Below are 13,664 nucleotides of genomic sequence, written 5' to 3'. Positions count from 1 at the left end.
TGGTAGCTTTGGACCAGGGCAGGGGCAGCTGGGCAGAGGAGCCCCTGGGGAGGCCATTTCCACAGGATGTAGCGCTGTGTGGCCCTGGTTAAATACTAAGACATATCTGATAAGTAAATGAAAAGATATCACAGAATATGGATGATGTAAAGGGACATCTGAGTTCAGACACTCCAGAGAGAGGGGGCAGCACTTTTAGAGCAGCAGCTGAATGTGATGGGAAGGCAGACTGGCTTTTGTGGCCACTGGGCCCTGGTTTTCTGAAAGTCCTGATTCAAAGGATTCCCTTCTATTGTTTCCATAAACCACTGAAATATCCATTTATACATTTCTGTGTCCAAATACACCCATAATGAGCCAATTTTGTGCATCTGTTCCCAACTCTGTTGGGAAGTATCTTATTGAAATTGGCCATGGTGGGAGTATTTACACCATGGAAAATGGCAAATGCCACAAAGCAGGGCTTCCCATCAGAGAGCTGGTCGTGAAGTATTTACCAGCACGCCGTTGCACCCCAGCCTCTGGCATCTAGAAGCGGCACAAAAGCCCTCTGTTAGAACCACGCGTTCTCCATGTCTGATGCGGAAAATCAGAGCAGGGCGTTGCAGCCGGGTGAAGAAGGGTCACCGCTTCTTGGCTCTGTGACCATGTTCTAGCCATTCACCCTCCCAGGCTGAGGGTAACGGAGGGAAATGGGAGGGCCCCGGGGCAACTCTGCCCCTTGCACCCTGAGTGGAGAAAGCATGAGAAGAGAGAAAGAGAGGAGAAAAAAGAGATGGAAGATGTGGGATGAAGGTTCAGAAGTAGGTTGGGAGGGAAGTAGCCCCACATGAATGCCTATCACAGGCTATACACTGTACATAAACTACCTCGACACAACTGCCCTGGAAGGTGGGTATTACCACCCCCACGTTATAGACAAGAAAACAGAGGCTCAGACATATCAGGTGACTTGCCTTAGATCTCACCGCTACCTGGTGACAAGGCCAGATCTGAACCAGGTCCACCTGGTGGCAGTAGGTGAGGAAAGAAAAGATGATAGGAAGGAAGGCTAGTCTGAGATCTTGCTCTCCTACCCCACAGGTCCCCATGACCGCCCCCCAAGTCTTATGTCTTTGCAGCTCTCAGGGTTATCTTCACTACTGCCAGCCTTCTCCTCCTCTGTCACCTCCCACCCAGGTCAGGCCGCAGAGCTGATCTCCTTCCAGCCTCAAGCATGACAGACCGCCCAAGACAGCCCGGCTACTTCAGCGGTTCCATCTTTTAGTGGCCCCAGAGCAGGCTGGTCACTGCCCCCTTTCTGCTGTCCCTCTAGACAGTGATCTCCTGACTGTCTCCTCAACCCCGCGGCACTGTGCTTCTAAGAGGTGCTCTTGTGTGAATGAGCGCAGGCAGATGCGCTCCTGGTCACTTGTCCTGGTCATTGTGAGCTTGGGACACATTTCCCAGTGAATGCAATATGTAGAGACTGGGGTCCACAGTTTTTATCCCAGAATATAATCTGCCTCAGGGCTCAGAACCCCAGGAATGCATCTGCCCTTCTGTTTTAACCTCACGTGGGCTGCATCCAGGTAGCCATGCTTCCCTGTGCTTCAACTGGAGACAAAGAACTGGAGAGTGGAGAGAAGCACCCACTTCACAGTCAGGCTGGAAGCTGAGCCTGCTGCCCGGGTTAGTGGCCAGAGACAGCCCAGGTCTCCCAGGCAGGCGGGCAGTGGGCTGGAGGGGCCAGCACGTGTCTGTGTTCACGTGTGGGGAATCTCTGCTGCCCCTTGTGGCAGCCGTCAGGATTCCCTCCCGCAGAGCCATGGGTCTGATGTGGGAGGACCTTCTTGCTAGCACTCCATCACCTCGCTTCACCCACATCCTCACTACGCCACACCCTTTTCACCAGGGTCTGAGAAAGGCTTCTTGTGGCCAGGGGTGTGCAGGTGGGACACACCGTGATGGGTCTCCATCCTGCCCCTCCAGTCCGTCCTTCATACTGCAGCCAGAGAGCTTGCTCCAAAGTCACAAAAATGGTCCATTTTTGTGCAAGGGGAGCTAAGAATGTGTTTTTATACTTTTAAAGATTTGTAAAGAATAAGAAGGAGAATGAAAGGAAGAGGAAACAAAAAATTATTATTAGTGACAGAGTCTGCATGGGGCTTGCAAAGCCTAAAATATTTACTATCTGGACCTTTAGAGAAAAAACATTTGCCAACCCCTGGACTAGAACTTGAATGGCATCTACAAAGGCTCAATAAATATTTGAATGAAAGAATGAATATTTTAAAACAGCTTTAAATGACTTCCAACCTCAGGGAGACATTCAAATGCCTTCTCTCACAGCACTTACAACATTTAATTTTGTTTACGTACCTGTCTTTTCTACCAGACTGTGAGGTTACTTCCCACATGGTGTTCCCGTGGTGGAAACGCCTTTTGCATTTCCTGGGGACCTAGAACACTGTCAGGCACACAGTAGGTGCTTAATAAGCATTGAATGAATAACTGTGTCTTGTTCACTCAGCACAGAGACTCAGTGAACGTTTGTGGCGTGAATGAACAAAGGATGAATGGAGACACCTAGAAACCCTTCCTGGCCTACACTGCTCAGGCCTCCTCCTGAGAACACACAGCGCTGAGTTACTGGCAGGCACCTGCCTATCTTACAAGCGACCAAAGACTACTTCTTGCCTGTAAGAAGGGACAGAGACTTTGGATAAGTCAAGGTCCACTTAAGCCAGGTTACTCTGTCCAAAAAGTTCAATTGCTGCTACCCGGTTTTAACAACTGATGGTGGCCCAGTTGGACCACATACAATTCCCAGGATTCTGATCAATGGGCTGATCTATTCATTTCTGCACCAGCTCTCCTAACCAAGCTGCCAACTGACTTGGGTTAACTATGAGCAGGGAAAGGAACTGGGGGACTCACTGCAAACAAGACATGAAGCCAGGAAATGAGGAGGGCAGGGAACAGGGTTGAGGACTCTAGGCTGGCACGAGCACATAATGTGCTGGTACAGGGCTCAGGGCTGGTACTTCTTCCAAGACTTGCTCAGGGGCCAGGTCTGAGCCTTACATATCCTTCCTGTTCTTCTATGACAGTAGCTTTTATTTCTATTTGTTTACTTTTTATAAGAATGCGTTAGCACTGGGTTTTTTTTAAAAAAATATTTATTTATTTTGTTGAGCCAGGTCTTAGTTGTGGCAGGTGGCCTCCTTAGTTGTGGCTCGCGGGCTCCTTAGTTGCAGCTTGCTGGCTCCGTAGTTGTGGCATGCAAACTCTTAGTTGCGGCATGCATGTGGGATCTAGTTCCCTGACCAGGGATGGAACCCAGGCCACCTGCATTGGGAGGGCGGAGTCTTAACCACTGAGCCACCAGGGAAGTCCAACAGTAGCTTTTAGAGTAGTTTCCTGCCATTAAGTGGCTCAGAAAAGAGTGCATAGAGTTGCTTTTTCAGGATCAGTTCTTCCAGGGCAGGTTGCCTTCATTTTATCCAGAGCACTCAACTTATCAAAACACCACTCATTTGATCTACTAGGAGTCTCAAACTAGGCTACATAGACCATTTAGGTGTTAGGTGGAGACATCTACTGGTGGAGTGTGATACTGCAACCAGGCTCTATAATGCATAGTAATTGCAGTAGCTAAAAGTTGACGCAGATAGAACTAAGTTCTAGGAGCTACAAGTGTGAAATCAAAGTATTCCTAGATGAGAAATGTCATTCTTGTGGTCCAGCAGGGAATAAGAGGGAAGGAAAAGTCCAGGAGAAAGGAGGAGCTTTGACAGTGTAAGTGTGATTTTATCATTAAGGAAGTGCTATGAAATATTCATGGGACTTCCCTGGTGGTCCAGTGGTTAAAACTCTGCACTTCCACTGCCGGGGTCTCAGGTTCGATCACTGGTCGGGGAAATAAGATCCCGCATTCCATGCAGCGTGGCCAAAAACAAAAAAACCCCAAACAAACATAAAATATTCGCCACAGGTAAAGTGCCTCATCTACCACTGAATTTTTAAAATGATGAGTAATGGTAAGATAGGCCTTTCTTCCTAGAAATTCACTATACTGCCAGTCTTGCTGAAAGAGCCAGTAAACAAGAGAATATTCCAATAAGTAAACGGTAGAAAAATCAGGAAGAAAAGGTGCTCCTTAAATAATCACATGATCTGTGAAATTTTGGTGGGAAGATTTTTTTCCTGCAGAATGAGCAGGATTTGAGACCACATTAGCCAAAGTCTGCAGGAACCAGCCAGGCAGTCAGCCACAACAGGGAAATTCTGGAGCGAGATAAGCCTTCGTCAACTCAGAATTCTCACACAGAAATTTCAGGGCTTGGGCTGTCAACCTTAAATCCTTTTTCAATTTAATCAAGGAGCCTTGTTCTAACATAAAGGAAGTGTTCAAAGGTCAGATAAAAAAATAAGGCAAGTCCCAGCATGGGTTCTTAGTCTGAATGAAGAAAGATGCTATTTTCCACCCAGTCGAACTATAAATAAATCCATCCCCCATCATTGCAGGTGAATGATGTAACAGTGGTCACCACAAATTAGAGCTTCTTCTCTCTTTTCCAGACCAGTCCCCTCATCAAGCCTGTCCTGACTGAATGCTTTTGTTTTCACAAACCAGAGCTGTCTGTTTCCTCTCTCCCTCCCACCCGTCCCCTCCGGGAAAGTCTCTGCACACTCAAAGCCAGAAACTCTGTGACCAGACGAAGACTGTCTGCTTCTCTTCTCCTCTCTGCTCTTTTCTAAGAAACATATCATTATCCCCAGGGCTCAAGGGCTATTTGTAGCTTTAGCAGGATGCCACAGCTCCGGCCAGTACCTATTAAGCTAGAAAGCAGAGCTGTAAACAGACTGGTTGGGAAAAGACCGGAGTTCACTCCAGATGCCATACCTTGAGGCGAAGAAATCCAATTCCTCTCCACTCTTCCTTGCAGGAATGGCCTTGGGGCCCATAAAGCTGACCACAGGCCTTGTACCCAGGGAGCAGTAAAGGGACCAGAGTTGTTGAATTTGGAATTGTTGCTGATGCTGGACAAGAACACCTGGGTGTTCTGAATTAATAGCAGTAGCATAAAAACAGCACAAACACGTGTCTCTTACAACATGCCAGGCACTGTTCTAAGTGCTTTATACATATTATTATGAATCCTATAATACTCCTGCAAGGTAGATTACTATCCTTATGCCCATTTTACAGATGATGAAACTGAGGCCCACGAGAGAAGGCATCCTTTTCCACTTTTGGAATCTCTGCTTGGCCTCCCCTCCACCCATCCTTATCAACCTCCTCAAACTTCCTGGAGTTCTAGATAAAGAATTTAGAATTCCAGAAAGCTCTGAAGACCACATTGGCTCCAGATGTGGTATGGGCTAGGGCCTTTGCAGATGTGCAGGATGTTCTTGGGTTGCAGGAGGACAAAGCTGGGCGATTGTGAATCTAAGCTTATCAAGCCCAGGCCTGTGAGAACTCAAATCTTTCCTCTGTGCATATTCAAATTCTCACCTTCTCTTTTTTGACATAAGGGTCCTGCTGTCCAGGGAATGGAAAGGGTGTTAGGAAGGAAGAGAATTGACTGTGGGGAGAGTGAAGTGAGTATGGGAGCTGCCTGCAAGAGCAGTTGTCACCGCCCAGATCAGTGGCTGATGGAAGGAAGCACAGAGCCAGGCCTGGTGCCAAGGCTGGCAAATGGATCAGGCCCAAATCGACTGTATGCTTGCACCTCCCAGCCTGCACGCCGTCCCCTCAGCCCCAAATGTCTTTCAGAATCCATCCATCCATCCATCCATCCATCCATCCATCCATCCATCCATCCACATCACTGTATCCCCCATGTAGTGCCCAGGGCCTGGACATCGCTCAGTAGGGGTATGCTAAACACCAAATGAGTAGGAGAAAATGGAAAATATTCTTACCAGATTTCTTTTTCCCAACATGTTCCCTGTACAGGAAAGAAAAGGGGTGGGAAAGAGTAATGAGTCAATACCTTTTCTGTATTGCTATGAGTTATTCCATTAGAAAACTGAGATTTTCCAGCCCACAACACCTCCAGTGAATGAGTGTAAATCCAAGCCAGTCCCAGGGACCTAGACTCTTTAAAATAAAAAAAAAGAATTCCTTTTAATCTTCTCCCTGTGCCTGATAAGTGCTCTGGTGCCCTGGGGACCAGCATCTCCACTCTATTTGTAGAGTAGGGGGCTCTGGGGAGGAGCTGATAGGCAGGGGGTAGAGGTGGGTATGCAGTCTGAAAACAGGAGTTAGGACCTCACGCTGCACTGAGGCTGACGCCCACCTCATCAGGCACGGTGGAGGCCTTGCTGCACTTACGAGCAGTGCCCTGAGCTGTACAATTGGAGCAGGAAGCGCTCGGTGGTGAGTGGAATATACTAAAACCGGGGAGACATCTGGCTAGCAGTGAACCCTGCACATCTCCCTCACGGTGACACAGAGGACACTATTATGGGCTAGAATCCATACAGAATGAGTAATCGCTCCCATACACTTGTCAACCACGTCAAGAGTTTATACACACAACTGCATTATGAACAAAATGTTACAAATCAGGTTTTACAACATACTTTTAAGTAAATTATCCCGTTAGTAAAAAGCTTTCCGATGTTATAAAAAGTAAAGGGAGGTGATAGGGAGGTGATAGGATGGTTGGGTTGAGATAGATATTGTGGCAGCAGTAACATTAGCTAATACTACAAAATTCCTAATAAATGTTATTACCCTGTGCTAGGACCCTGCTAGGCACTTTTAGTTCACTCATTTAATACTCATAATAACCACAGGAAATAAGTACTCTCTTGGTGCCCACTTTACAGATGAGGAAAATGAGGCACAGAGAAGTTAAGTAACTTGCCGGAGGTCACACAGCTTGCAAAAAGCACAGCCAGGGTCTGAACCCAGGCCTATCTCCATTTTAAAAAATTGAAATATAATTCACATACCATAAATTTCATCCTTTTAAAGTGTAGAACTAACTTTTTTAGTATATTCACAAAGTTGTGCAACCACTGCCATCAGCAAATTCCAGAAAATTTTCATCACTCTCAAAAGAGACCCTGTACCCCTTAGCAGTTCCTCTCCATTTCCATTCCTTCCAGCTCTGGACAACTATTAATATGCTTGCTATCTCTAAGGATTTGTCTATTCTGGACATTTAATATGAATGGAGCCATATAATAGGTGGCTTCTTGTGACTGGTTTCTTTCATGTGACATGTTTTCAAGGGTCGTCCACGTTGTAGCACATATCAGTGTTCATTCCATTTTATGGCTGAATAATATCCCACTGTGTGGATAAACCACGCTTTATCTGTTCATCAACCAACGGGCATTTGGGTTGTTTCCACTTTTCGGCTATTATGAATAATGCTTTTATGAACTTTGCACACAAGTTTTCGTATGGACATATATTTTTATTTCTCTTGATTACAGATGTAGGAATGGAATTGTTAGGTAATATGGTAACTCTAAGCTTAACTTTTTTTTTTAAGATTTTTTTTTTTTTGATGTGGACCATTTTAAAAGTCTTTATTGAATTTGCTACAATATTGCTTCTGCTTTAATGTTTTGGCTTCTTGGCCCCGAGGCACGTGGGATCTTAGCTCCCCGACCAGGGATCGAACCTGCATCCCCTGCCTTGGAAGGTCAAGTCCTAACCACTGGACTGCCAGGGGAGTCCCTAGGCTTAACTTCTTGAGGAATTGCCAGGCTGTCTTCCACAGTGGCTGCACCATTGTAGACTCCCACCAGCAACATAGGAAGGTTCCAGTTCCTGCACATCCTCAACACTTGTTGCTATCTGCCTTTTTGATTCTACCCGTGCTAGTGGGTGTGAAGTGGTATCTCACTGTGGTTGGAACTTGCATTTCCTGATGGCTAAGGATGCTACACTGAGCATCTTTTCATATGCTTCTTGGCCATTTTTGTATTTTCTTTGAAGCAATGTCTATTCAGTGTCTGATTTTAGAGTCTGGGTTTTTAACCACCATGTAATAATGCTTTCAGTGTAACCTCGAAAGTGGGGGAGCAGGGAGCTAAGCCAAGCCCTGGAGCTTGGGGCTGCCCTCCTGTGTGTCTGGAAGGAGGGGCTGGGCTGGGCCAGTCAGTAGTGATGTCCTCTGGCCAGCCATGACCCAGTGACACTCAGTGTCACTCTCCTGTGCAGGGGAGGGGGAGGGGGACAGTGGAATATCCCAGCTCACATTTCCTGCCACTCATTGTGGACAGCGTCCCGGTCAGAATGCTACCTGGACTGGCCCGCAGAACCCTCACATCAACCCTTAAGGGTCACTCCATTTCGTACGTGGAGACACTGCGGGCCAGAGAGGTGAGGCATCTCTCCCAGGATTGGAACCCGGGAAGCCTGGCTGGAGCCCACTCTCCTGACCACACCCTGGACTGTCCTGTGGGGCAAGTTGCCTCTGCTGGCTCCAGGACACACCAGCAAAGGTCTCTTAAGTCTACTTCCACGTAAAGCCCTCTTCCCTCGTTGCCATCCAGGCTGCGGCCTGAGCCATGGGCTGGGATACCTGAAATCCCAGCTCCCACACTACCGCGTACCCCTGCTAGCTGTCTCGCTGTCCTAGCTGGAGCACGGGGCTGAGGGGCAGCAGGGGGCTCTCGGTTTCAAGCAGCAGGTTGTGTGAGCTCAAGCAGGCACGTTATTTTCTGTGCGACATGCTTAGGGCGATCTCAAGTTTACCCAGGAATGGTAACGAAAATGGTGCTCCTCTAAGAGCACCATTCATTTCTTTCCTTAGAAACTGCTAGGAAAGACTCCCAGTCTCCATCACAAGCCCTAACTCAGGTCTGAGCATCAGAATCCTGACCAAGGGACCAACCTCACTGAGCACCTGCCCTCACCATTCATTACTGCCTAAACCACCGAGACCCAGCTGAAGCTGCCTGCTGTGGCCCCAAAGCCACCCCTGGGATTCTCAGCACCCTCCTTCCCTCCCTCCCTCCCTCCCTCCCTCCCTCCTTCTCTCCTTCCTCCCTCCCTCCCCTCCCCCCTTCCTTCCTCCCTTCCTTCCTCCCTCCCTCCCTCCTTCCCTCCCTCCCTCCCTTCCTCCCTCCCTCCCTCTCTTCCTCCCTCTCTCCTTCCTTCCCTCCTTCCCTCCCTCCCTTTTCCTTCAAAGTCCGGCTTAAGGTCAGGAAGGCATCACTAGGTAAGCACCTGCCATGTGCCTGACACTATCACTACCCTTTATGAGCAGGATATTGCCTAACCAAGATGAGAGCAAGGTTAGCCATGCCCACTTTACTGATGAGGAAAGAGAAGCTCAGAGAAGTCAAGTCACTTGTCCAAGGTCACACAGAGGGGAACACACAAAGAGATTGAAAACTTCCCTTTCCTTCCAGGAAGCCTCTTGGAACTAAATACATCTATTTCAGCAGGATGCTGGTTAGCTTATCTCAGCTGTTACTTTGTGCTTTCTTGGGGTATACAGCCTAGGCTGTGTTTTGTATTTTTAGTGGATGTTCTATTTGTGCATGTGTTTGTGTGCGCACAGGCCACGCGTATCCACATGCTCACGTGGCCTTTCCCACAAGTATAGAAGCCCCTCTGAGGGCAGGTGCTGTTTTTCTCTTGTATTATTCCTGAAGGAAGAAAGGGAAGTGATCATTAAACACTACAGATTGTGGTCTTTTTTGTTTTTAAATAAATAGAGCAATAAGATTTCTTCTAGCCGGTCAAAAGGTTCTAACCAGAGGAAAAAACTTTAGATTCTCACCACATGCCAAATGTTGAAATGAATTCTAATCGATTTAATGAGTATATATTAAAAGAAAACACAAAGCATAAATCAACTAGAAAAAAATTAAGGGAACTATCTTGTGTCTGAATGGTGACTGTCCTTAGACTGAAAGCAAATGAAAGAAATCACAACTAAAAAATTGGTTACTGGATTTGACTTCACAAAAATATAAAACTTATGTACATCATAAAATCCAGGAACAAGATATAAATGCACAATAAAAGGGACAAATATTTACCACAAATATGGAAAAGGCTAACTCCTTACTATATAAACAGCCTGTACATATCAATAATAAAAATAGCTCAGGGCTTCCCTGGTGGCGCAGTGGTTGAGAGTCCGCCTGCCGATGCAGGGGACGCGGGTTCATGCCCCGGTCCGGGAGGATCCCACATGCCGCAGAGCGGCTGGGCCCGTGAGCCATGGCCGCTGAGCCTGCGCGTCTGGAGCCTGTGCTCCGCAACAGGAGAGGCCACAAGAGTGAGGGGCCCACATACCAAAAAAAAAAAAAAAAAAAAAAAAAAGCTCAAAATATGTCCACTGGCCCCTAAGGCCCCAAAGGCAGGAACTAGGCTTGTTTTTCTGGACTTTCAGTGTGGGTGGCAGTTGTGGGAAATGTTTGGGGAGTTAACACACTTGAATGGTTGACCCTGTCTTTGCTGGTTTTCGCCCAGAGATGTGGGGGAAGGGAGAGCCATCTGGAAGGCCTGAGATGATTCTGGTCCTCCCATATGAGAAGAAGCATCTCCACATGGTACCCACTTCTTCCAGTGATGTACAACAATCAAATGGACCAATTAGCTTCTCTCTTACCATCTCATAAAAGATCGCAGAACCCAAGCATCTTGGCCCTGGCAGCCAAGGAGATGTGAAAACTGTGTACCTACTATGTGCCAGGCACTGTGCTCAGCACTTCACACACATAGATGCAAGCCTCACAGTGATTGTGGGTCCCACATCCATGGATTCAACCAACCTCGGATTGAAAATGTTCAGGAAAAAAATTCCAGAAAGTTCCAAAAAACACAACTTAAATTTGCTGTGTGCCTGGCAACTATAGAGCATTTATACTGTATCAGGTATTATAAGTAATGTAGAGATGATTTTAAGTATATGGGAGGATGTGCGTAGGTTATATGCAAACACTATGCCATTTTATATAAGGGACTTGAGCATCTGTGGATTTTGGTACCCATGGGGGGTCCTGGAACCATCCCCCCTGCTGGTAATGAGGGATGACTGTATTACTATTCCCATTGAAGAAGTGAGGAAATAGATTTACCTTAAAAGTATAAGAACAAAACTCTAACTCCAGGAAACTGGGGAACAGGTCTATCTTTTGAATTATCAAGCATAATACCCAGGGGGGCTCACCACGATTTCAGCCCCCAAACTCCAGAAAACTAGCTGCTGAGCATGTCCTAATTTTCCCACCATTATTTCATTTCAGTCTCCCAATAACCCCATAATGTGGGTGGGGCAGGTGACGTGGTCTCATTTCACAGATGAGGTAAGCGAGGCAGAAGGGGAGGGGAAGGGATTGCTCTGCCCGGATGGAAGAGCTGGCTGTCTGGCCAGCAGACCGGAAGCTCCCTGTGGGCACAGACTGCATCTGCCATGTCATCTCTTTGTCCCCCCGTGCCCAGCCCGTGGGCTTGGCATTCAGCAGGTCCTCGATACCTATTTCCTGAATGGATAAACAACGCTGGTGCTCCGGACCGGGAACAGTGCCAGGTCTAGAATTCCCAGTCCTATGTTCCTTCTGCAAGCCCAAGCCAGCCAACAAGTGGGGAACGTGGGGCTGTGGGCACCAGAGAGCATGACGAAGCCCCCAAACAGCCTCCCTGACATGCCGGCTCCTCTAGAGGGCTGGCTCCCACCCTATGTTCCCCAGTGTCCTTCCTTCCTGCACGGAGGTGCCTGGACTCTTCTCAAGCACAGCAGGCTGCCCCTGGCCTGGCTCTCTCCCATCTCTGTCGAAAAGTTGGGCTGATGCCTGCTCGGAGCTGGGGACCCACTCACCACCCTCGCCAGGCAGGAGGCCAAAGACATCTGAGCATTAACATTCAGAAGGGGCGCCTGGGCGGCGATTCTTAACCTCAAGTCCCTGAATGGGGTTTGGCACAATTGAGGACCTCCTGAAACAGGGGGCATTTTTCTCGGGAGAAGGAAGAAAGCTTTTATTGGATTCTCCAAATGGTCCACGATCCTCCCCGAAGTTAAGATCTCTGGGAGGCTGAGACGAGGTGGAAGAAAATCTAGATGTCACCACGAGACAGGAGACAGGCGCAGGGGTGGGGAACAGGCTGCCCAGAACCACTCGGCTTAAAAGTGGCCAAGCAACCTTCCTTGTGAAGGTCCATCAACTGGACGTCTTGAACAACTCTGGGAGTAAACACACCTACAGTTGGGTGTCCAGAGAGGGAAAAATACCATGGGCCACCGCTTTTCGAGCACTTGGCAGGTTCCTGGAATTTTTACTTGCGGCAGCCATTCCATCATCAATGTAATCGTAAGGCTCACTGCTATTCCCGTTTCACGAGGGGTGAAATCGAGGCCCGAGGCTACACAGCCCATGAGTGGTAGAGGCGAGATGTGAACCTGGATGTATCCAAATGCAAACCCAGACTCACCCAGACTCTGTCTCTTAAGCCCAGCTGTCCCTTCTGTGGGAGGCACACACACACAGAGCTTACGTGAAGACTCAGGCAGACCTGGGGAAGATCCACCTCGCCTCTTCCAACCCGTGTGACCCTGGGCAAGTCTCTTTCCTTATTCTGAACCTCAACTTCCTCATCTGTAAAATGGGAACGACAGCTCCTACCTGGCAGTTTTGTGATAGAATGAAGTAGAAACTGAATATGTTAAGCTCCATATTCTTTGATTCACTTCACCTAGAAATTAGAATCAAAGCCAGGGGCTACCAGCCTGAGTTAGCAGTTTAACCCTGACTTCCTGGGAGCACTGTAGACAAAGGTCCCTTGAGAATATATCACCATGTCTTGTTATGTCCATAAAAGCTGGGGACTGTTTGTTTACCAGGCACAAATGCTAAAGACACCAAGAACAGAAATATTAGCCAGGATGGGCTGCAGGCCCATTAGCAGATTTACACTTATTCTGTATCTTTTCAAAAAAAATTCATGTGTTGGCAAGACGTTCCCTTGCAATGTTTTGATTCAAAAGATTTACTGTGGTCCCTTACGGAATGTCATTCCCATGCTTCTGTGTGCTGGCTCTGAGAAGCTGCATTCACTTACTCCGTGCTTGTCACAGGAAATGGTATTTATTGCAATATGTTGACTGTAGAAAGTTTCATCTGTGTGGTAGTTAAACCATTAGTCCTGAGCGATCAGCTCACCCTCTGTGATCTCCGAACTTGATTCTGCATGTAGCCGCGTGTATATATATAAATGGCCTGATTTCATGTGTTAAAGCTCTTTGCTGCTTTCCTTACAGGTCTATTTAAAAAGTAAGCTTTGTGAGTTCACCAGATTCCCTTCTAGAAAGCAACATGAGTTTTTCTAGCTCAACCTACATAAAGTGCGTAGCACGTGAACGCTGAACCGATGTAAGCCTGGGTCATCACTGCTGTCCTGGGCAGTGAGTCACACTCAGAACTAAGAGGACCAGTTCCCACTTCTCCCGCCACAGCGCCTGGCTGGTACTTCTCGGCCCTTCCTGACGGGGCCCCAGTGGACCCCTAACCCTGCCAGCTCTTGCTCCTGTGACTCAGGACAGCCCAGCACCTGTGGTCTGTGTCCTCCTCCCCCACTGCGATTTCTCCATTAGACAGATCCTTTCTTTCTGCAGACGCATATGAAGCCTTTCCCCGAAAAGGGCTTTTAAAAAAGCATCACACATCAGTCAGTGTTTCATGCTGGCACAGCTGTTGGTGCC

At 47.7% G+C, this 13,664-nt stretch overlaps 1 protein-coding gene across 3 annotated transcripts in view; it reads right to left on the bottom strand.

Annotated features, from left to right (window-relative positions):
• SH3PXD2B (SH3 and PX domains 2B) overlaps positions 1 to 13,664 on the bottom strand; it is a 112,657-nt gene that overhangs the window by 33,511 nt on the left and 65,482 nt on the right. For all 3 annotated transcript variants that reach the window (XM_049708093.1, XM_049708092.1, XM_012533838.3), the window contains exon 6: positions 5,911 to 5,936. In XM_049708093.1, the coding sequence (XP_049564050.1) occupies positions 5,911 to 5,936 (26 nt within the window). The remainder of the gene's footprint in view (positions 1 to 5,910; positions 5,937 to 13,664) is intronic.

Source organism: Orcinus orca, chromosome 3 (assembly GCF_937001465.1).
Source record: "Orcinus orca chromosome 3, mOrcOrc1.1, whole genome shotgun sequence".
NCBI lineage: Eukaryota > Metazoa > Chordata > Mammalia > Artiodactyla > Delphinidae > Orcinus > Orcinus orca.
Note: the sequence above shows the minus strand (reverse complement) of the source record. Positions and strands in the feature narration are given on the sequence as shown.